The sequence below is a fragment of the Gekko japonicus genome, unplaced genomic scaffold (genome assembly GCF_001447785.1).
Source record: "Gekko japonicus isolate JY-2015 unplaced genomic scaffold, Gekko_japonicus_V1.1 scaffold172, whole genome shotgun sequence".
Lineage (NCBI taxonomy): Eukaryota > Metazoa > Chordata > Lepidosauria > Squamata > Gekkonidae > Gekko > Gekko japonicus.
Genome location: NW_015162479.1, coordinates 918452 through 941918, shown reverse-complemented (window position 1 = coordinate 941918; position 23467 = coordinate 918452). Strand labels below are relative to the sequence as shown.

At 39.8% G+C, this 23467-nt stretch overlaps 1 protein-coding gene across 1 annotated transcript in view; it reads left to right on the top strand.

The window, feature by feature from the left end:
• VCAN (versican) overlaps window positions 1-23467 on the top strand; it is a 180704-nt gene that overhangs the window by 115262 nt on the left and 41975 nt on the right. The window contains exons 6-7 of the mRNA XM_015405831.1: window positions 8487-8600; window positions 10897-11010. Of these exons, the coding sequence (XP_015261317.1) occupies window positions 8487-8600; window positions 10897-11010 (228 nt within the window). The remainder of the gene's footprint in view (window positions 1-8486; window positions 8601-10896; window positions 11011-23467) is intronic.

Genomic DNA, 23467 nt, shown 5'->3' with positions numbered 1-23467 from the left:
TTTCTTAAAGTTGCTAAAGTCTCTGATATTCGCCCATACGCTTATCTGCGCTCTGGTAAGTCTCTTAAAAAAGATTTAGCCACTTATTTTTCTGCTCCCCCCTCTTTATCTCTGTGTTTTCATTTATGTGTTTTGGAGTATTTCTGAGAAATCTTGAAATATATTGATATGCCTGAGTTTATCTCTGGGCAGAAGTAGACCTGTGCTCAAAACAGAGAGAGTGTACCAATATATTGAGCTTTTTCTGTCATGTTACCGTCTGCTCACAATAAAATTTCCAGTGGTAAATTATAGTATGTTCCCTTCCTGAACCACATCAGTGGCATCACATTCAAGCACTCTTGCATTTAGTTGAATTAGGTCTCTTGTATTAGTAAAGTCTTAGGTAGTATACGTTGTTTGTGCAAATCACCTAGGCCTTTCCTAAAACAAATTTCTACTGGGTAGTTGATGGAATGTTGTATTGAAGGGCTGAAGAGTAAAGATATACTGAACAAACAGTGAATTATAACCGTACTATAAATATCACAACGTTCAATTATATATTGTATGTATTTCTTATTTCACATCACTTCCTAAGGAAGATTAATTTATGACTATGTATGTGACAGTGTGTGTTAGGATTGCCAGGTCCCCCCTGACCACTGGCAGGGGATCGGGGGGGAGGTAGGACTGCCAAATCTAGATTGGGGAACTCATGGAGATTTGGGGATGGAGCTTGGGGAACACAGGTACCTCAGTGGGGTACAATGCCATAGAGTCCACCCTCCACAGCATCTATTTGTCCCAGGGGAACTGATCTATGTAGTTTGAAGATGAGCTGTAATTCTGGGGGATCCCCAGGACCCACCTGGAGGCTGGCATCACTAGTGTGTGTGTGTTGATATGATTAATAGTTGATTAATAATTTGTGATAATCTTTTCATAGACTGTGGTATCTCCAATGAAATATAGGTCAAGTGATGGAGTATTTATCTGGTTTGAAACCATGGTTTGATTTTGTTTGATGGCATTGCAAAACTGAAAATGATTGTGTTGAAAATAAGTAGGTAGAGGAATATTCTAGTGAAATATTCTTCAAATGGAAGTACTGGGAATACTTGGTATGTTTCTTCTTTCAGTAACAGTTGATACTACCCATGTCAAACAGGTTTCTAAAATATTTATGAAAAGCTCTCTTTTTTTGCAGATCCATTGCACAGACTTTGGGATTTATTTGGTTACCAAATTCATCAGCATGAAATAGATGAACCCCCCACAGATATTGAACCAACTCATGATGAACCCTGCACAGCAAACCCTGATGAAGAGTCTTCAGAAATCTTAATTTTGGACCCTTTCTTCGCAGAAATGTACAATCTTGAAGATGACGAAGAAGAAGACTGTGAAAATACTACTGATGTTACAATTCCCCCAGCATTGCAGTTTATCAATGGAAAGCAGCAGGTGACCACTGCACCTAAAGATACAAAAGCTGAAGAAGCACGGAGTGATCAAATCGAAAGTTTATCTCATTTGAAAAATGTAACATTTTTGCAAATCAATGAAACAAGCCTAGTGTCTGAGAATGAGGGCTCCAGCACAATACTGCAACACGAACCCTCAGAAATAATGGAAGCTACAACTATACCAAAGCCAACAGCCGAGTCTGCCATTATAGAACTGGACTTTAGTGGGGAATCAGAACTTTCTACTACAGATAAAACCCTTCAAATAATGTCAACACATGACCATTCTTCATCAGAAGTTTCAGAGAGAGTAACACAACCTGTAAAAGACATTCATAAGACCTTACCTAAACACCCTATCCTCAGTGCAGAATACTCAGGAGATTTTACTACCAAACCCAAATTAACCAGTGATATCTCTTCACACACTATGAAAACAACATTAAAATATCCAAAAAGGGTTTCTGCTACAACTTCAGCTGCAAGTGAGTTCTATTCCACCACCACTGTAACCATAAACATGGAACAGACTACCTCAAACAAAGCTTCTGTTCTACAAAATGATTATAAATCATCAGCTAGACCTGAGATACTTTCCTTAGTAAAACAGTCCTTTGAAACAACAAGAAGTCCTAGTTCATTGAGTATTCCAGAAGGCTCTGGAAATGTGCAAGAAGAGACTTCTAAATATGCATCCATGGCAATAAAAACAGGAGGAACAGAAAAGATTACTGTTTTGGAAACTTCTTCAGTTTTTGGTACAATTGTTCCTACCACAAGCAGCCCTGGCATCTCACAGCACCCTGCATCTTTGTACAAGGCAGCTACCTCTACAATTGAGCAAGGTTCTGTGAAACCTGTTACGACTCAATCTATTACAGAACTAATTTTAGAGAAAAAGGTTCTGAGCTCTATTAAAACTGCAATAACATTGGAAGGAGACGAGGACAAGTCTGTGAGCACCATGGCTTCAACTGAAGAATATTTGGTAACTGATGAGACAGAAAAGTCGCTATCCAGTAATGAATTTGAGAACTTTAGTGTTAAGGCCAGAACTGAAAGCCAAGAATCTATAACTCTCAGCAAAACAGTATCAGTGACAGATATTCCATCACTCAAAACCAAAGACATCACTGAGAAGAGAATGCCTATGGAAGAAATATCTGGGGAGGGATCCACCGATGTTTGGAGGAAACCTGGCATAGACATGCTTTTTAAGGGACCCACAAGCAAAGTGGTAAGTACTGATTCCCCATTTATTGACCCAGGTTCAGGAGAAATGGATGTCATGGTTCAGCCTACCTTGACTTCATCCCCATTGTCTGGACCTGAAAATATTGATATACAAGTAAAGGAGAGAGACATTCTTATCACAGATTCCTCATTTGTGGAACGTGAAATAACTATTGGCCCCACAGTGCCAGTATTAAGTACTGAATCACATAGGTGGGCCATGGAAACTATAACAAAAGGTCAGGTATCAGAGAATATAACAGACAGCGAAGAACTACTAGCAGATACAATTAATACAGTTACATCATTGTCATTTAGTGAAAAGGCTATTCTAGAGTCAAATGAAGAGGTGACAACATATCCTATTGCAACAGAACAGAAAACTGACCTATATGGAACATCGGGTGTGGCATCATCTGTGTCGCCCATGATGACCATTACCTCTAACATCATTATGACCCATGATGTTGAAAATATAAAGCCAGTAATTGAACCTACTGAACATGAAAGCACTATAATAATTTCTACAAGTCCTCCTGCTATACTGACAGGTATCATTGTTCTAGAAGAAGGAGGCTCTGAATATACAAAAAATGAAACTGTGGAATCTGGTCAACCAGAAAGCACAAGAGACTTTTCTCTAACTTCCCTCATGGATATGGGCTCAGGAGATGAATCCAGAGATGATGGAAGCAGTGTGAAACTAGTGACTCATGGTCCTGTAGAAAGATCAGTTAATAGTCAATTTCCATTGCTGGAACAGGGTTCTGGAGACATAGACTCTTATACAGATCCTTCTATAAAAACAACACTTTTACCCCAAGTACTGGCAGAAAGACTTGGAGCTCAAACAACAAAAAATGTCAGAAAAGATAGTCACATGACATCTAGGTATAATCTGTTTACAGATGCACCTACAAAATTTGGCATATATAGTCACTCTGACATCACCACAACCAATGTAGGAATTATAGAGAAAGTTTCTAATGTACAAACAATAGAAGAGGAAGTACCTGTTGAGTTGGAAACAAAAGACTTTGCTGTAAGACCCACACTCCAAACAAATTCTGGTGAAGAAGGCATTTCTGAAACATCAGGAAAAATGGCACTTACCTCTAGGGTGATAGTAACAGAAGAATCTTACATAAAAAGTACAGAATCTACAGCTGGACTGCTAGGAAATTCAAGTGCTCCAACATTTGTCCCAGACTCAGAAGACAGGAAATCGGATGTTAGTTCTAGTACTGAATCTGTGCAAACAAAGCTCTCTCCACTCGATAAAACCCTCAGGATTGAGTCTAAAAAATTTCAAAACAAAGTAGTAAGCAGTTCACCAACTTTTGGAGAGAAAGAAGAGTTGTTGGTACAAAATATTTACCCTACTGAAGCACCCTCTCTGAAGCACATTCCCTCAGTGCTCACAACATATAAGTCAGTGACCACCACAGTTATTGATAATATCCCACTGTTTTCAGAACAAGGCTCTGGAGAGGAATTATTTACTGTTCCATCCACCACAGTGCCTCCAAGGTCTGCTATTCTACAGGGAATGTCAAATAGATTAGATTATGGTATTCTTCATTCTAAACCTTCAAAAGTAAATTTTTCCGAGGAGGAAACAAAGGAATTTCATGGTCACACCAGTGAATCAATTGATGGTTCCAGAAGCAAAATAAAATTGTTGCATGCTACAGCAGAAACATTGCCTACAACAAGAGACAGACATGTCCTTGTTACATCTACCCTAGAAGCTAGGTTGATTGAAGATGAGGCATCTACAGTAAAGTTGCCCTTTCCTGAAAAGTCTCAAAACCAAGAAAACTATTATAAGAAGGAAGATAGTATAACACCATCAATCCCAATGGTTAGGGATGGAGTTTCCCAAGGGGAGGCCGCTCATGTGATGAGGAATGAAGATACAACGGCTGTATCTGAATTGTTTAGTGGAACCTCTAATCTCAGAACCATTAAAATACTTAAAAGCACACCAGAACCAAAAATGTTGAGCCCAACAGTTCTTGAAAGTTCTGGAGAAGGATCTGACTGGCTGGACAGCATGGGAAAACATTCTGATTCGCCCACATCATTGCCAAAAAATGATATAATACTTGCATCTCATACTCATGCTGAAAATTATTCAGAGATTTTGGACTCAGACATAGCAACAGATGAATCACAAACTATGTTAACATCATTAGAAGAAAAACAAGTGCTACCAACTTCAGCTAGGGATCTGTCAGAGACATCTGCTGATGAAAGTTCTACAAATATCATTAGAGATTATGAGGAACTTATCCCAATCATTGATGACAAAAGGAACTACTCAGGAAATATTTCTAATAACATTACACTTGTTGGACCACACCATGGCATAACATCAGATGAAACAACAATTATAGATGCTGACCTCTTAAAATCAACAATTGAAGACAGAAGTGCCCAAACAACAGTGCTCACTGAAACACACTTGGCTTATGATAATAATATTACCACAACTATTGAAATGGAGATTCAGAGCACACTGCCAGAATTTGCTTTTACTGATGATGATTTAGGGAGCTTTGGAGACGGTCAAGGGACACCTGAAACCAGGAAGTTCATATTCAGTGAACCAATAATATTTGAACACACACTACTGCCAGATGATATGGGCTCAGGAGATGTCGTAACTTTTACAACAGAAAGTCCTGTCACACATGAGTCACCTAAAATAGATACTTTACTTCCAGGCATAACATTTCTTTCCAGTTCTACCATATCATCTCCAACTAGCCCCAAAACTGGTGAAAAGGAAAAAGTATCACAGCTTGAAACTAAAGATTTTATATCTAAAACTTCAATAGAAGACAACTCTGAATTACAGACATTGTCAGACAACCAAGCAATAGCTGATGAAAGTGAAATTGCATCTACTTCTGGCCTGTCAGAAAACAGACAAATAGAGCTGGATGAAAAAAAAGACACCATACCTTTCTCTATACCACCGTATTTACTTATTAAGACAGGACAATCTTTGACAACAAACTATGAAGAAGAAAGCATTGTTTCTATACAACTAGTTTCCCAAAGTGCCATGGGAAATGAAAAAACAAATAATGATGGAATAAAAACTGCACCCACAGAATCCATCAAAAGAGATCCAGAAAATGTTCTTCCTGTAACTCAAACACCAAAATCTTCTGTAACTGTCCATTTGCTAAATGGAGCTTACAAGTACCCTGAAGAAATCATGTTAAGTACTGTATCATCAGTAGATTCTGAAAAACATGATTTGTCATTGATACAATCCTTCAGAGAAGCTAGTGCTGATACTACAGCAACTTATAAACCTCCATCTCCATCTAAAGAACCATCAGATAGTATCAAGTTTCCATTAACAACTTCTCCCAAACTGGAATCAGAAGGCACGATTACTGAGAGTACAGCTGTTTCTAGTAGACAGGTAACACAAATTACAGGACAACCAGGAAGTTCTTCATCAGAACTGATTACTTGGGATGAAATAACTGTTTCTGGAGAGTCCCTTTCAAAAGAAGCTAAGCCAACAGCCTTTACACAATTAGATGCCAGAGTCTTAATAGACATTCCAGAAGAAGGAACTTCTGAAAGTCTCAGGGAATTAAATCAATTAGATGAAAACAGCGCTGAAGGAGATTTGCCATGGTTACACACAACATCTTCTTCAGTACCACATGAAAGTAAAACAGGTGGAGTGTTTGATGCCGATGAGGAATCCAGTGCATGGCCAATTTTACCTCCACTCTCTGTGGATACAGCCTCAGAAACTCAGACTGATTTGGACTTGCAGAAGGAGCCAACACCAATTTCTTCGTACACTGCAACCAAAAGCCCACTCCCTGAAAGCATTCCCGAATATAACAAGCAGACAAGAAACACTGAGGACTTAAACACCAATGAACTTGTAACACCACCATTTTTACTTCTGGATGTTACTAATGGATCCGATTTCCTGATTGGCACAGGTGGGGGTTCAGTTGAAGGCACAGCAGTTCACATACCAGGTAAGAGTTTGTTATATGGTATTCTTTTCCTTCTGAAATGTGTACATAAAATTCTCTGCATTTCTGTGAAAAGACATACTTTCATAGAGAATATGGAAAACCATACAGATAATCTTAGGTACAGTTTACACAACCTTTTCCCTGTGCAAGCAGCCTCAGTGTTCCCTGAGCAAACACAATCAAGGAGAGAAACATAGTATGTGAAGCATGGCTTATAGCAGCTCCTATATATGTGGCTCTCAGTCTTTACCCATCCAGTTTAGTCACAGGGATTGCAGCCTGCTGTCTGAGTTAGCATGGCTCACCTTTTACATCTGTCCATTTGAATGTATGATCAGAAACTGTTAGTAATTCTTGCAAAAAGAAAAAATGTAGTGTGAACTGGCCATGAAATTTCTATGGTAACAAAATGACAAGGATGCTGTTATTAGTAGAGTATGTTATTGGTGTACATCTATCAATTGATGCAAATATGCTCTTAAGCAAAAGCATGTTGCATGACTAGTACCACATATGGTAATATTGATAGGATTCACATTTACACCCAGATCTTGGCCCAAAAGTCTATTCACAGTGGACAACAAACATGGATACTAGTGTGATCCCTGATCTTCACTTTTGGAACACAGTGTGGGTTTGTGCATATGAACCATGCATGAGCCCCCATTATAATAGCAATCAGGTAGATGGTTTTCTAGTAGTCTAAGTGGGAATTGTTACTTTTCTTGGTACGATTGTGCTTGAGATGTGGATTAATTGGGTGGGGAATTTTTCTAAAGATGTTTAAACATATGATTGTAAAAATGTGTGCAGATATTACCAAATTCTGTTTAGACGTATCTTTCTTCAGCTGAAATTCCTTAAACTAAATCTCCCACCGTTTTCTAGTGCAGGCTTTTCAAAGCCTTACCTGTAAATGACAATCAATAAATTTCAAGCACAGAATCCTTGCTTTTCATAAATACTTATAAGAGGCCCTTTTGGCAATAATATATTCCTTTCTGTCAGAGTAGATTCATATGACCACTTATCATGTTTATTATCACATGCAAGCATCTTTCCCTGTTGATGGATGTTGCTTTCTGCTAATTAAAAAGTTTTATGTGTGATAATGACATGTCATGGAAGTTCTATATAATTGTAACTGTCCCTTATAAAGCATGGTTATATGATCTCATGTGGATGGTTAAACATGTATTCTGGCTTGGTTTCATACAGTTCATTCAAGATATTTTAAAGGAATAGAACTGGCATGTGTTTTGGAAGAAATAATAGTGTGAAATAAGATTTTGTGGGCCAATATGATGTATAGAAAGTGGGCATACAAGAAGCTTGGTATAAGAATGCATGTTCTGTGTACCCAGTCATTCCATATAAACTAACCCTGTTCAGATACATGCATATTTCATTCACCATGCACATATGTTGTAACTGTTTTTGGCTATAATTAATTGTCGTGTCATGCCAACTAAATCCTCAGTAGAGTATTACAGTTGCCAGAAATAATACAAAATGTCATTTGAAGAAAATGAAATATTGCTGAAAGTAAGTTGTTTTTACCCATGAGTAAAGTTGCAATGCCAAAATGGAAAACTGATGGCTGATTTAATAGCACTACTGCATATTATAGTGAATTGATTTTTTTGTTTTTTGTTCTTTAATCTGCAATTGTGGCTGATTTAACAGAATCAAGAACCAGGAAACATCTTTCTGTTTAAAGCAATGTAGCATTCAATGAGCAATTTTAGAGAATACAGCAGTTTTCCATGAATTCATGTTACAGGCCAAGATCCATGCAAAACTAATCCCTGTCTACATGGAGGCACGTGCTATCCACGGGACTCTTTCTACATTTGCACATGTATGCCAGGCTACAGTGGTGAACGGTGTGAAATAGGTAAGAAATAAGAGCATGTTGGTAATTGATTGTCTATTTTACATATTCACTGTGTGCTGGGAGTCTGCTGGTTTTAATATGGTAAAGCTGTTTCTTTATACACTTTTCTCGTGCTACATAGTTTTTGTTCCATGGATCTTTGCCTCCAAGTATCTTCTTTGAGATGGAAGGTGTGAACAGCATCAAGTATATTATTGTTTGTTTTTTTACTAAGATTTTGATTCCATAGGCAAAAAGAAAGAGGATCTTACAAATGCTGTCCTCTTTTGTCTGATGGCAACTTGTGAAAATAGAGATGGCAGAACATGAAAGGAAACAACGTGGCTAGGAAACTGCTGATGCTTCTGCCCTTCTACTGGCAAAATTTCAGTAGTAACTTACAAAGCAAGTAGACTTTATAGATAACCCAGAAAGAAGAATTAGGAACCCTCCAAGACCCTGATGCTGGGAAAGATTGAAGGGAAAAGAAGAAGGGGACGGAAAAGGATGAGATGGTTAGACAGTGTTATCGATGCAACAAACATGAAATTAAGCAAACTCCAGAGCACGACAGAAGACAGGAGGGCCTGGCGTGATATGGTCCATGGGGTCACAAAGAGTCGGACTTGACTGTGTGACTGAACAACAACAACAAATGATTGACTGTAGAAAAAGAGGGAACAAAACAATACAACTCATGAGAAAAAAGATCACAAGAAATTTTTTACCAAGTACTTCAGTTCAGTGTGTATTACAATCCAAGATCAGCACATATATCAGCAATTATGTAAATGTGTATCTGTTACATATCTGAACATGTTAATTAGTGGTGTAAGCATACATTGCTACATATCTGAACAATTTAATTAGAAACCCAGATCTAGTACTTCAGAAAGATCCATTGGGAATTGAGGCACATGGTATACTAACCATGATATAAAATAAACGTTTGTCTATTATGCAGAATAGGGAATCAAATTATATGATGTACAGCAAGACTTACAGAAGATTCTGACTGAATTAAGCAGTTAGGAGTGCTACAGCTACAAAAGTGGACATGAATGCACACATGCTTACTCACAAACATTGTGCATTCTGGACTCAACCTAGAAAATGCAATTTGTGCACTGGAATAAATTTTCAAATGCCCAATTTGTTGTGCTGATAGAGAAAACTTTCAGCTTGAGCCATGATAGATGGTGTCTGGCAACACAATAGGATATGAAGTGCACCATAAAGGTTCTATGGCTGTAGGACTGCACACTAGATAGTGTTTTCCTGTGGATTCAACAGTTTTTCTGTGTAATCTGTTGCTTCTGTATATCTTTATAACAACTAGCGCATCTTAGATGATTTGGTTCAAATTCTACACAGGTAAAAAATTGTGGAAATATATGAGCATGGTTAATATATATTTTTCTATAGCTAAATATGCCCGACATATAAAAAAGCTGCTAATATCTCTGTAAAAGTAGTTTTCAGTGATACTGTCAGATTAGTGAAACTTTAAAGGTAGGAGCACTGGAAGAGATTAATTAGCTCTAAAATATTCATAACTACCAGAAATTGCCCACTTAACTCCTCACATCAACTTTGGTAACAACGATCTGATCTATTGAATAAAGCCTTGAGGACTGGTTTTTGCAGGCAGATCTACTGGAACGTGCACTGAATGACTGACTGGGCTTTTTGTTCATTTGGTTAGCCCAGTCAACTGCTGAAGTAAGAGATGGGTACCAGTAAGGGTGAGCAATTGACTCTGGGGCGAGCCATTCAATTAGCTTTGGTATCCTTTGGTATCTTTGGTATCCTAGTTGTTGAAGCTTCTGTTTTACAAAGTACAGGAAATGGTTGGTTCCTGTTGCATGATATTAACAGGCTGAAATATATACCTAGGAAATGAAATATATGTAGTGTGTAGACCTTGTGTGGTTGCAGGTTGTAACAAGTTGGGCAGTTCACAGAGATAATTATCCAGATTAAAAAGAAGAAGAATGAGCAGTAACACTCTTGCCTCCAACAGTACAAGTTACGACAGGCAGAAATTGAGATTGCAGATGACAGGCCCAGTGGTCTTACAAGAAATTTTTTAAAAGTGATGTATATAGTATATAAAAACTACTCTCATCATCCTAAAATGTAAATATTAAAATTAGTAAATGTTGATGACAGTAGTTAGGATCTTAGTATTGCGACACCTGGCTTCTATTTATGTATATCTATTGTGAATTATTCTAGTGCAAAATATTCTCTTCTATTTCATATTTTTTAATGTGAGAACTCCCACTGAAATAAATTGTTATTATTATTTGGACAGATGTTGACGATTGTCAGTCAAGTCCTTGCAGAAATGGAGCCACATGCATTGATGGGGACAACACGTTTACTTGCCTTTGTCTTCCAAGTTACGTTGGGGCTCTTTGTGAAAAAGGTGAGAGACCAGTTTTTAATTTATGCTGAACTTGGTTCCAGTTCCAGTGTAATCAAATATGCAATCGAGTAAGAGAAAGAAGTGATGACCTAAATATAAATTATTTGCATAAGCATTCTGGTTAGTCAGATTTTGGAGTCAGGTACCTTTCTCCCCCCCCCCCCCCCCCACCGAATTAAAATGTAGTATGTCAGGAGCTAAAGTAAATTAGTGATTAGATTATTAGAATGTTTGACTAGGATATGGGAGACTCTGGTTTGAATCCCTATTCTGTCTGGAAGCATGCCGGGTGACCTTGGGCCTGCCATACACAGTCAGCCTGACCTTCCTCAGATGGTTTAGAGGAGCAGAGAACAATGTAAGCCACACTGTGTCCCCACTGGGGAGGAAAGTGAACTATAAATTAAGTAAGTAGTTAATTAAATTATTATATGGCTAGTGGAAATATAGAAACCTCATGTCAGCTACTCATGTTACCCAAATTGGACCCAGAGAAGGGGAATTGGCTTTAAAAGGGTTCTAGAAAGGAATAGTGTAGGACCTTGTTTATACCAGGGTGGATCTCAGTGGGGATACTCGAAAATAAAATTATGAAAAAAGAGAGTGAGAGAGTGATTGTAAACACAAACAAATAGCTTTGTTGTATGCAGAATAAAATAAAAAAGAATAAAAGTGTAAAGAACTAATTCCCTAAGTAAACACACACACCCCAACAAGAGGGCACACATATAAAAGGTGGGGGGGGGAGAAATTGGGGAGGGGAAGTTTTAGGGAAGGGACATATACCCTGAGATCTTGGGCTTGAGGTCTGGAGAGGTCCAGGGGAGCTGAGGTCCAAGGAGCAGAGCAAGGAGCTGGCTAAGCAAGGAGAAAAATCCTGCGAAGTGCAGCAGTGGGGTTAAGCAGGAAACCAGAGTTCTGACTGGCACTGAGCTGAACCAGGGATCTGAGGAACAATTTGCTGTGGGGTAGGGTCCTTCTTTTATGTCCAGAGAATCCCCAGGGTAGGTGGGATTTAAGCCATCCTGGCTTTGGGTTGGGTCAAGATAAAAAGTTTGAATCTCACTGGCTGATTAACATACTTTAATTAGGTTGAGGTGAGCCAGATCTGCTTGAATGCAAAAGTTTGGGTGAGTCAAGATAGCTTCTGAAAAAGGATGGAGCATAAATTAATGACTTGAGTGCCCTTCTTCACTGAGTAAAAAAAGGAAAAAGAGAACTTGGGATTGGTTAATGAAATAGCAACTTCCTCGAGCTGGGCAGACACCTCTGAGGTATGCCAGGATATTCCCACGTTGAAAAGTCTTTTGTTATTGAGAATGAAGTGAAGTCTTATTGAGAAGTCTTATTGTTGTTGAGAAACCTGAGCTGCGAGAGATGGCAATCAATTTGTAATGCCAGCACACCCTTCATTTTTATCCCTGGGATTTTCCAATGTCATTGCTGCATCCAGGTGAGTTTATGAGACTCCCCTTATTTCAGATCCCTTTGGCAATTAGGCTGTAAAACAGGGTGTCTATTAAAGCAACTAAGTCCAAAATAAGAGGGGGACCCCACTAACCAAGGGGGTTTTGGTTGGAGCAGGGGCAGGGTCCTCACACTCATGTTGGAAAAATTTTCATGCAGCCATAATTGCCCTAAAGCTCTTATGCAAGTGGAAACCCAAGAAAAATACCATGATACTATAATATGTAGGAAAGTTAGTTATTGCACGAGTTCTTGTGCCAGAGAAGCTGTACTAAGTCCCTTTCTGTTTCCACTTGTACATCGCTTGATCCAAGCAAGTGAAAAGATTAATGGAAGTGAGGTGCCCTGCTGGATCAGACGACTTTTGTGGCTCCATTCGTTGATTGATTGATTGAATTTCTACCCCACCATCCTGGCCAAGGCTCATTGTGCTCCTTGGTGGAGTAAGAGCCCCTGGCAGCTTTTATGGCATTCTGGAAAATGTTTGATATAATATGGTTAAAATCAAGTGACTATCCTTTATGATTACATGAAAAATTGTACATATAGTTCATCATCTCATTTTACACAGTGGTCAATCAGTTGTCCTGGAGGGCCAGCAAACAGACCCCCTGATGTTCCCTCCTAGCACTAGTATAAAGAAGTTTACTTCCTCTGTATGTGGAGGCTCCCTTAAGTCACAATAGCCAATAGCCACTGATGGATCTATTCTCTCCGAATCTGTTTAATATCCTTTCATTTTGTCTGTCTTAACTCTTGTTGCATGCCAAAATCATTGGGTGTCCCTGAGTTCTATGACGAGAAGAGGGGAAAATTCTCTCTTCACCTTCTCTAGCCCACTTATAACTTTTAATGTAGCCTTGAACAATATATTGTAAATTTTTAAAGTGAACTTAAATGTACCCATGCTCCCAAAAAGATGGAAGTGGTACGCTAAGGCTGTCACTTTAACTTGTCCACATGACAAGTATAAGGTGCAGACTGTAGTGTGGTGTTTTAGGCTCACTTAGAACAGACCTCTGTACAGCAATACTTCTCCTTTAGATTTTTTTTGCAAATTGACATTTTTGTTTCATCCATTCCTTTCAGTGGGACCACCATTAATTTTGATGTGTAACCAGTTTTTTATTACTACATATTTATATAATGCTAAATCTGTATTCAGCAGCCTGAATAGCCTAGAATAGCCTGAGCTCATTAGAGCTTGGAAACTATGCAGGGATGGCCATAGTTAGTACTTGGATGGAAGACCACCAAGGAAAACCTAGCTTGCTATGCAGAAGAAGCCAACGGCAAATCAACTATGTTCATCTCGTGCTTTGACAATCCCATCAAGGGTTGCCATGAGTCCATTGTGACTTGATGGCACTAAATTATTAATTATTAAGACTATATTTAGTGTTGCACCCCCAACCTGTAGAGGAAGAATATGGGAGCTAAATGATCAAGGGAAATTTTGACTACCTGGAGCTGAAGTTGTATGAAAGCATATGTCAAACTATACGACATCTGTATTGCTCACATGGTATTTATTTATTTATTTTTCACATTTATATCCTGCCCATCCCATAAACGGACTCAGGGGGTGGGTCACAGCATTTCAATAAATACAATAAAATTTAAAACATACAGTTAAAGTGTCAACCTTATCTTACAGTTTCTGTAGCTTTTAGACATGAGTGGATTTGTAAGTGTCCTAGCTCTTTCTCAAATCATTTATTAAAAATTTAGATTGCCCTGCTTTTGAAAAGGAAGTTCCTGCATCCCCTCATCTTTTTGTTAGGGTTTTATAGGGGAGGATTTTTACCTTTCTATGAAAGGGCAACCTAGGGTTGCCAGGTACCCCTTTACAACCAGCGCGGGGGGGGTGCAGGGTGGGACATACTGGCAGCAGGGAAGGCCTAGGCTGGAGTTTCATCCATGGTGCTGGCAATGCGGGCAAAACCTCTGTATAGAAGCTATTTTTAACACAGAGTTTTTGCTGAAATACCAGAGCATATCTGCATAGCTGGCAACATGATGAAGTCACTTCCAGCATGTGCCAAAAGTGACATTGCTGTGTTGCTGAAACACTGAGCTAGGCCTCCCCACTGCCTAAACCCCCCCCCCCAGCCAGCTGATTGGTGGGGGGATTCCCTGCCCTCAGAGGGGATCTGGCAACCCTTGAGCCAGCTCCCTGGCAAGGTGGGATGCAAATTGAAAATAATAAATAAATAAATAACAACACAACAGTACGTCTGTACAATGTATGAACAAACATAAGATCATAAGAACATAAGAGAAGCCAATGTTGGATCAGGCCAATGGCCCATGTAGTCCAACACTCTGTCACACAGTGGCCAAAAAATACCAGGTGCCATCAGGAGGTCCAGCAGTGGGGCCAGGACACTAGAAGCCCTCCCACTGTTCCCCCCCAGGCACTAAGAATACAGTGCATCACTTGCCCCAGACTGAGAGTTCAACAAAAATACCACTTCAGAACTAACCCAATGTATGCAAACTTTTTTCCAGCAAGCAATGACTAATTTTGAAGGGAGATGTTTTATAACACAGAAAAGCCCAATCTCTCTCTTGTACACTGTAGAAACAAACAAATGCTTGTGGGTTTCAGTTTCTTAAGAAGGCAGTGTAGTCAAATAGTGCAGCCTTTGATGAGGTAAAAAATGAAGGTGCAAGAAGCTGCTTTAAATTGATCACAGAGGCAGAGAAACAAACAGCCCTGGCTGAATCTTCCTGAAGATAACAAAAGGATGTAAAAGAAGCAAGCAGCACTAGATGAGACTGCCATCAATTGAACGGAGAAAGTAATGGAGGCAAGGGGTTGGCTCAGGCCCAAGGATCTGAAGCAAAGCATGAGCCTGTCCTTCCCTGAGGAAAGAGAGAAGCTGAAAGTATGGTAGTGTGTGCATGAATTTACATGCACACACATCTACACAGAATTTCCTTGGGCTCTCTCTTTCTGCCATTCACTGGTTCTGCTGCTGGGACTACCACCTGTACAATTGGCTGGGGAAGTGGTAGACATTTTTTTTTTGTTAGGATGAACTTTCCAAAGAAAAGGCTTACTTTACTGACACACAAAGGGTGCTTTGAGACGGGGCATTTGCAACAGAATAGGTGCCGGTTGGAATCGGTGTACTTACCGGCATTCACACGGCGAACATCTGCCTTCCGTACCTAACCGTTGCAAAGAGCTTTACACCGTTGTATTCTGCCTCTAGGTCCCCAAGTGGTGGTATCCTGAGTGCAACGGTTGTAATCACTTTACCCCTGTCTGATCGCTCTCCACCATTGCAGAGCCACTTCCGTTTGGAAGCCTGAGGCTTCCGATTTTTGCCCGCCTTTTTTTAAAAGGTTGGCGATATGCGCTTGGGCGAAGCTTCGCCCTGCTGTTTGTTTAAAAAGAAAAGAAAAGGGCCTTAGTTTAGCGTTTCGGAGGCATCCAAGACCTCAGGGAGGCTACTTTGCTCTTTAAACTTTAAAGGTAAGTCCTTACCTTTGAAGTTTAAATGTAAGACGGGTTTTTTGCGTATGCGCGAAGATTGCCATTCTGTGGATGGCTGCCTATGCGCATGCTCAAACTGAGTTAAAAAAAACCCCGCTGACGCCAGCTGCTCTGAAGAAAGGAGGTAAGTGTGATTACGTTTCAGCCGGCATAAACTGCACCGGTTCCAACCGGTACAGTTTATGCCGGCTGAAACGCCCCGTCGGAATGCACCCAGTGGTTCATAAGTCACCTTTACTTCAAGGAATGTTAAATGGAAACTTTCAAGCTTTAGAACTGTATTAATTTGTAGTGGATTTTCACTTGATCAGTTAGGACAAGACTCCTGGGATATTTGTTTATTTTTGAACAAGTGTAGACAAAAAGAAAAAACATGAATGGTAAGTTTCAGGTTTAAAAATCTGTCACAGAATTATGAACCATGAAGATCAAAGCAATTAAAAAAACTTTTTAAACTTTGCCATTTTTATACTTTTAAAAAATGTAGCCAAACGACATCTCTCTCCAATTAGATTCTCTGTGCTTATGTAGGTCAATTGTCTGGATTTTGTGACAGAAAATATATAGCAATGTAGTATGATAAATTAACAAACTATACAGCTCATAAAGGCATTTAGAAACTAAGAATCCTTTCTCAAAGCTCACACAATATCCTTTTGTGTCTGGATCACAAGTTCTGCAGTTATAAATGAATAATAAGAAATATATTAACATAATAACCCTTAGAAAATACTGATTACTATAATTTTGAACTTGTTTTAATATTACTTTTCACCTCCCTCAGAAGCCGAAAAATTATGTTACAGAGAAAACACAAGTTTTCATCATGGTTTAAGTCCTGTCCAAAGGTAATAAGGACATTTCCAAGAAGAATGAGCTGTAAATTGTAAATGGTATAAATTTTGCCCATATCCCCAAGATGTAGTATTTTTTTTTTTTAAAAAAACCCTTGCTTTGACTGGATTCTCTCAGAGTTAGAACAAGAGTATCCTCCAGACATACTTACATAAATATTGGCAGATTTCAGACTTGCCATTCATCCTACACCTATGGGGTAAAAGGTTGTAGAGTCACGTGCTTTAAAACACACACACACCAAGAGCCATGAGCCTGAAGGGCCTTTTCCATTTGGTTAATAGTAAAACCTCAGGCACAGGAATAGATTCAGCATTCACTACATTTCAGTTTTCCAGTTGTTTGGCATAGCCTAGGAAATTCTTGTGAAACCTGTTCTTTAAGACAAGAATTTGACAGTGGTTGTGGTACATGTTGGCACCAATGATGTGGGGAAATGTAGTTGTGTGGCTCTGGAGGAAAAATTTAGGCTGTTAGGCAGAAGACCCAAGGCCAGGACCTCCAAGGTAGCCTTCTCAGAAGTGCTGCCTGTTCCACGCACAGGGCCAGCTAGACAGGCACAAATTAGGAGTCTCAATGCATGATGAGACACTGGTGTAGGGAGGAAGGGTTTAAATTTTTTAGGCACTGGGATGTTTCTATGGAACAAGCAGGACCTGTACAAAAGAGACAGCCCCCACTTGTCTCAAAAAGATGGCAGAGCAGTTTTTAAACTAAATCCTGGGGGAAAGCTGACAGGAGGTGAAAAGTCTCTGGTTTGGGATGGCTCATCTCTAAGACACGAAGGGGTAGCGGTTATTGTTCTAGCAGAAGTGGATTAGGACTGGCCACTAAGAGGGTGACAAACAATACTCACTGCCTGGCAAGGTCTAGAGACCACAGGAGGAAGATTGCATGCCTAAATTGTCTGGGAAATTATAGATGTTTATATGCAAATGCTAGAAGTGTTTATATGCAAATACTAGAAGTGTCCAAAGTAAAATGGGGGACCTGGAATGCTTAGTGACGGAGGAAAGCATAGACACTGGGGGCATTTCAGAAACTTGGAGGGACGCAGATAATCAGTGGGATGCAGTAATCCCTGGATATAAATTATATCAGAAGGATAGGGATGGAAGTGTCAGAGAGGGTATAAAGTCCAGTAAAGTTGAGAATGTAAGACAAATTACAGAAATGCTATGGGTAGAAATAGTGGGCCCAAAAGGAAGCTTAACTCTGGGAGTCTGTTATCACCCATCAGACCAAAAGTTAGAGGATACTTTGAAAACAGCAAAAGAATTAAGGAAAGCAGCAAGATCAAAAAAGATACTGTAGCGTTGGAAAAGGTGCAGAAAAGGGCAACTAAAATGATTAAGAGGATGGAACACCTTTCCTATGAAGAAAGGTTAAGGCTCCTTCCGATTTATGGTGGCGCGCTGAGTAGTCGCACCTCCTGGACCTCCCGGGGGTGAAGCTGCACTCTGACTGAAGGAGGGGGTGCGCAGGATCGTCACCCCCCTAGAGACCCGGCTGAAGGGGCTCTGGCCATGGGACTTTCGAGGGGTTGCCTCTTCGTCGGTGCGATGCTGGGGAATTGAGGCGCCTCTCTGTCCCAAAGGTTCTTCGTGCTATGAGACCGAATGGAACCAAGCAACGCTGACCAGGGCAAGCACAGGAGGTCTAGCAAAAGAAACAGAGCTTAAACTAGGTCTGAGGACCAACTATGAAATGAGTTCAATCTAAGCATTTAATTAAAAGGAAAAGAAAGCCCCCCAAACCCCCATGGAACAGAAAGTGAGGCAAGCGGGGGAGGGACGCCTCCCAAACACACGTACTTAAAAGCGAATTGGAGGGGGAAAGCAGAAGAAAAAGCGAATAAAACTGTTAAGAAAGACTTACCAAGGCAAGTTCGAGCATACACACACATATTCAGAGACTTTTAAAGTATCTTTTAAAGTAAACAATCCACAAAGATGGCGGGGAAGAGGACGGAGAAAGAGAAACTTTTAAAAGCGAAAGGGACTGAGAGCCCAAGACCGGAAGCAACCAGCGAGCTGGCAAAGACATTGGCGGAATCCATGCGCCCTCTGCTGGACCAGATGAATAATCTCAAGCAGCAGCTGTCAACAATAAATCAATGTATCACCACCCAGCAAACACAGTTGAGTGAGACACTTAAAATGATGAATCAAACAGCTGAGAAGGTGAAAGAAGTGGACGCCACTGCACAAAAGGTGAAGAAGAAAGTACAAAAGCTGGAAAATAAGCCAATCTCCACGGAAGATCTGCTGTTACAACTACAAATGGAAAAAGCTAATTTGATTCTTCACTTTCAGGGCCTTCCAGAGACTAAAGGAGAGAATCTGAAGGAGAAGATGAGTGAATTATTGTCCCCAATGACAGAGATTAAGGCGGAATCTTTGCTGAGCAATATGGATGTGGCCTACACATCATATTCAGGATATATAAAGAAAAACAATCTGCCTGGGGAAATAGTGATAAGATTCTTGAAGAGATGTGTGAGGGATGCAATCTTGAAAGTGGCATCTGGAGCTCCTTTGAAAGTTGGAGATAATGCTATCAGAATCCCAAAAGACATTCCATTTGAAATAAGACAAAGGAGAAAGAAGTACAAAGATTTAATTCTTTTTCTCCAGACAAACGCAATTGGATACAAATGGCTAACACCAGAAGGCATGATCTTCAAAATCAAGGATAAAAAGGAAAAGATTGACTCTGTTCAGAAAGCATGGAAATTTTTGAGAGTCCAGATGGGAGAGCCAGAGGAGGAAGAAAAAGAAGGGATGGATAGTAAGTCCAGCGGCGAGCTGGACTCGGGGTCTTCCGGAGAGGACTCTCTATCAGTGAAAGGGGAAGACGCCCCCAAAAGTCCTTATAAACTGTGGAAGAGACTGGGCAAGGGGAAATGAAGGCTGAAGGACTCTGAATTGTGCCTTTGAAAAACGTTTTTTATTTTTTGATACTAGATGCTTAGGGGTCTTTCGGGTTAACAGTGATAGTTAAGATATGAAAAAGATAATACTATAGTTGAATCAGTTCATAATGGGATTAGCGTGATTGAGAGATAACGTGTGCCAAGCTAACTAGATGATCTCCTCTCTTGGGTTTTTAGATAGTAGTGCGTATCTTTTCATTATCCCTTAATGTAGTCCCCTTCCCTATTTCTATTGTAGTTTGTAGTCTTTATAAAAAATGCAATAAAAAAATCCACCCCGGGGGGCCAAAAAAAAAAAAGGTTAAGGAGGTTAAGGCTCTTTAGCTTGCAGAAACGATGATTGAGGCAGTGACATGATAAAAGTTTACAAAATTATGCATGGGACAGAGAAGGAAGAGAAAAAAGTATTTTTTCTCCCTTTTCCCGCATTACAAGAACTGGTGGGCACTCAATGAAATTAATGTGCAATAGGTTTAGAACAGATAAATCGAAGTAGTTCTTCACCCAAAGACTGATGGCACTTGGTTTTCGGCCACTGTGTGGCACAGAGTGTTGGACTAAATGGGTCATTGGCCTGATCCGACATAACTTCTCTTACGTTCCTATGACAGTGTGTTTTTACAACAGAAGTGTATTTTTGAAAACATTTCTCCCAACAAATCTACGTTATGAAATGGTCTGAATATCATGGTTGCTTTAATTTTCACTTTATGACCAACCTGGGAGTCCTCTTAAGTCAGTTAATGGTAACATGCTATAGTTTTTCAATTTAACACAGATTTCTCATTGAAGTTCAGTCCTGAAATTTCTTCCACTCAAGGAGGTTTGGGATTTCAGGAAGATGTTTAGTGCCAGGTTTTCCAGATTTTTTTTAATGTATTGGCTATTCAAACAGATGTTTGGCAAGGAATCTTAATTTTTTGGTACTGAACCAGACTGCAGTTGATTGAAAGCAAAGCCAAAAAGATGGAACATGTGTTCCTTGCCATAGGAAAGGCATAGGTGGGTGGCTACTGGTAGCATTTTATGCCTTACATGTTGATTTATTTTCCAGCATGCTTTATTAATCAGAATAAACCTGAAAGGATCTGATGTTCCAGTAGCATTTTTGGCACTTGTAAAAAGTTCACATTTTTAACTAATTTTTTAAAGTAAAATTGCACTTTTATGCATCTGTGTTTCCTTAGTTTACAATGTTTACTGAATGCAGATGTGCATTTGAACCTGCTGCCAAAATTGTACAGATGTAGTTGTGAGTAGACTACTCTCATTGGGACTGTATAGTTAAGGCAAGGTTTCTTTCGTTGTTTGTTTTTCCTCCAGATTTTCTAAGCGAAATAAAGCTTTCTTCATTAGTAAAAGTGTTTGGATTTTAAAGGGAATTCTTGTCCAAATGTTTGTGATTCCCGTTGCTTCTGCCCACAGGCTTTGTTCTGGAAGTCATTGTAGGTTGGGAAGAAAAGAACCAGCTCTTTTTGAAAATAGTTTGTAGCAGAGTTCCCACAGCTCAGAGGTACTGGGAAATTAAATAAATTAGACTCTCTTCAAATCTTTCCTTTGGAAGTTTGCTTCAGCATTCAGTACTGTTATGTTGTTAGCCACCCCGAGCCCCATTCTGGGGGAGGGGAGGAACAAAAATCTATACCAAACTGGTCAACCTCTGAAAACTTGTGCTAGGAGACAACATCTGGCTTCTATGACTTGTTTGTGGGTCCTCCTGTTTAGTCCAGAGGTCATTTTGGGGGGGAACGTGGGGGAACGCAGTTCCCCCAGGTGAGGTGCAGGGGGGCAGGGCACATGATGAAGCCCCGCCCCCTGCTTCCGGCCACCCTGCTTCCAGCCCTCATTCAGCCAGGAGGAGGCAGGAGAAGAGGGAGGGTAAGTTGCTTCCTCCTCGCCTCTCCCCACCCCTGCCTGCCTGGGGCCAGGGAGGGCCTTGGTGGGGCTTCCTCGCACTCCCGCTGGACTTGCAGGTCCACCGCCGGGCCCGTGATGTCAGGGGGTGTGGCATATGCTAATGAGTTATGCTAATGAGTTCCCCTAGCTCTTTTTCTACGAAATGACCCCTGGTTTAGTTACTGTGTGAAGTAGGTACTGGACTAGATGAACCACTGGTCTAGTCTAACAGGGCTCTCCTTATGTTCTATTCTTGCCCAGATGCACTCTGGAAGCATCATTTCAGGGGACATTTAAATTTACAGTGGGAGGGAGGAGGCAGAATGAAACTTTCTCACAGGCAGAAATCCTTTTGCTCATAGAAATATTATGCTAGATCAAAGCCCTATTTTGCCATCTTAGCCTTCTGGGGGTAGATTTGGCTGAATTATTTGCCCATTTCTTTCTAGTAATTGAAATTCAGACGTGGTATTTTCAAAGGGATTTTAAAAAAGAAAAAGAAAGAAAGCAAAAGAGCCACTGTTACTCGTTTGGTAGAACTGTTCTCCCTTCATCACCCTCACATTAAAATTTAGATATTCTTCTGTTCTGAATCTGAGAGGTATAATATTTAGAAAACTATATCTACACTGTAGTTGTAAAGAAATGATGTCTTTATTATGTTTAAGAACCATAAATGAACGTGAACTTCTGTCATAATGATTCTTGGGTTTAGCAAAACAGACTTTAAAATAACATAAAGATGACAAGTAGCATTTTAGTTCTTTTCTGTATAACATTCTTGCTATGAATGTCTTGGATGCTATGATTAGAAAATAAAGTACTTTTATGCACATGGGTACACTGGGTTAATTTTTCTAGCTCTAAATTATTCCGGAAGTTGACTCGTTTCTAAGCTGGCAATTTCCTTAACATTTTAATAAACAAAATACTCTGTCTTATGTTGTTGTATATATACTAAGAGTGCTTTAGAAAATAACATATGACACAACCGGTCTGGAATTGAAGATGAAAGATCACACTTCTGACTTGTTCGTAAGGAAACAAAACCATCCCTTGCATCATAAAGCTATCATGTCAAGAATATTTTAGGTTAGAAACTTTCTTCCCTATCTGAATAGTCTCAAAGCTAGACCAGCTTTGTCAGAAGCTAAGCCATGTTGCCCCTGGCCAGTATTTGGAAGGGAGACCCCAAGGGAATACCAGGGTCATAACGTGGAGGCAGGCAATACCAAACCACATTTGAATGTTTCTTGCCTTGGAAACCCCCAAGGGATAAAGAGAATGAGTGAGGGGTGGAGGCAGAGAGAGACAGAGAGACTGATACCCATTTCACCATGGTGTTTTAAACAGGTTGTTTTCTGGGTTTGGCCCGATTCCATGTAAAACGACAGGGGGAAAGAGGTTTCAGACAGCATTTTAAAATCCATTTATGAGTGTTCTGCCCATTTCAATTTATTTATTTATCAAATTAGACTTTTAAACTGCCCTTCCCTGTACAGGCAAGGCTCAAGGCAGTGATCAACAATATAAAAACACATTCATTAATCAATAAAACAGTTAAATCAAAAACAATTTAAGACAATTTGAAAACAGTTTCAGATGGCGCTAAAATAACCAAATTATATAGTTACCCCCTATGGGGAAGGGAAAGAAAGGGAGTACCAGGCAAGATGGAGACCATTGCTGTCCTCAGCCTTAGGCTGGTGGAACATCAAACCATGCCAAAAAACCCTGCTCCTTTTGCAGAACATTCTATTTTGGCTTTAAAAATAAAAATCTAACATTTGTGCTGCAGC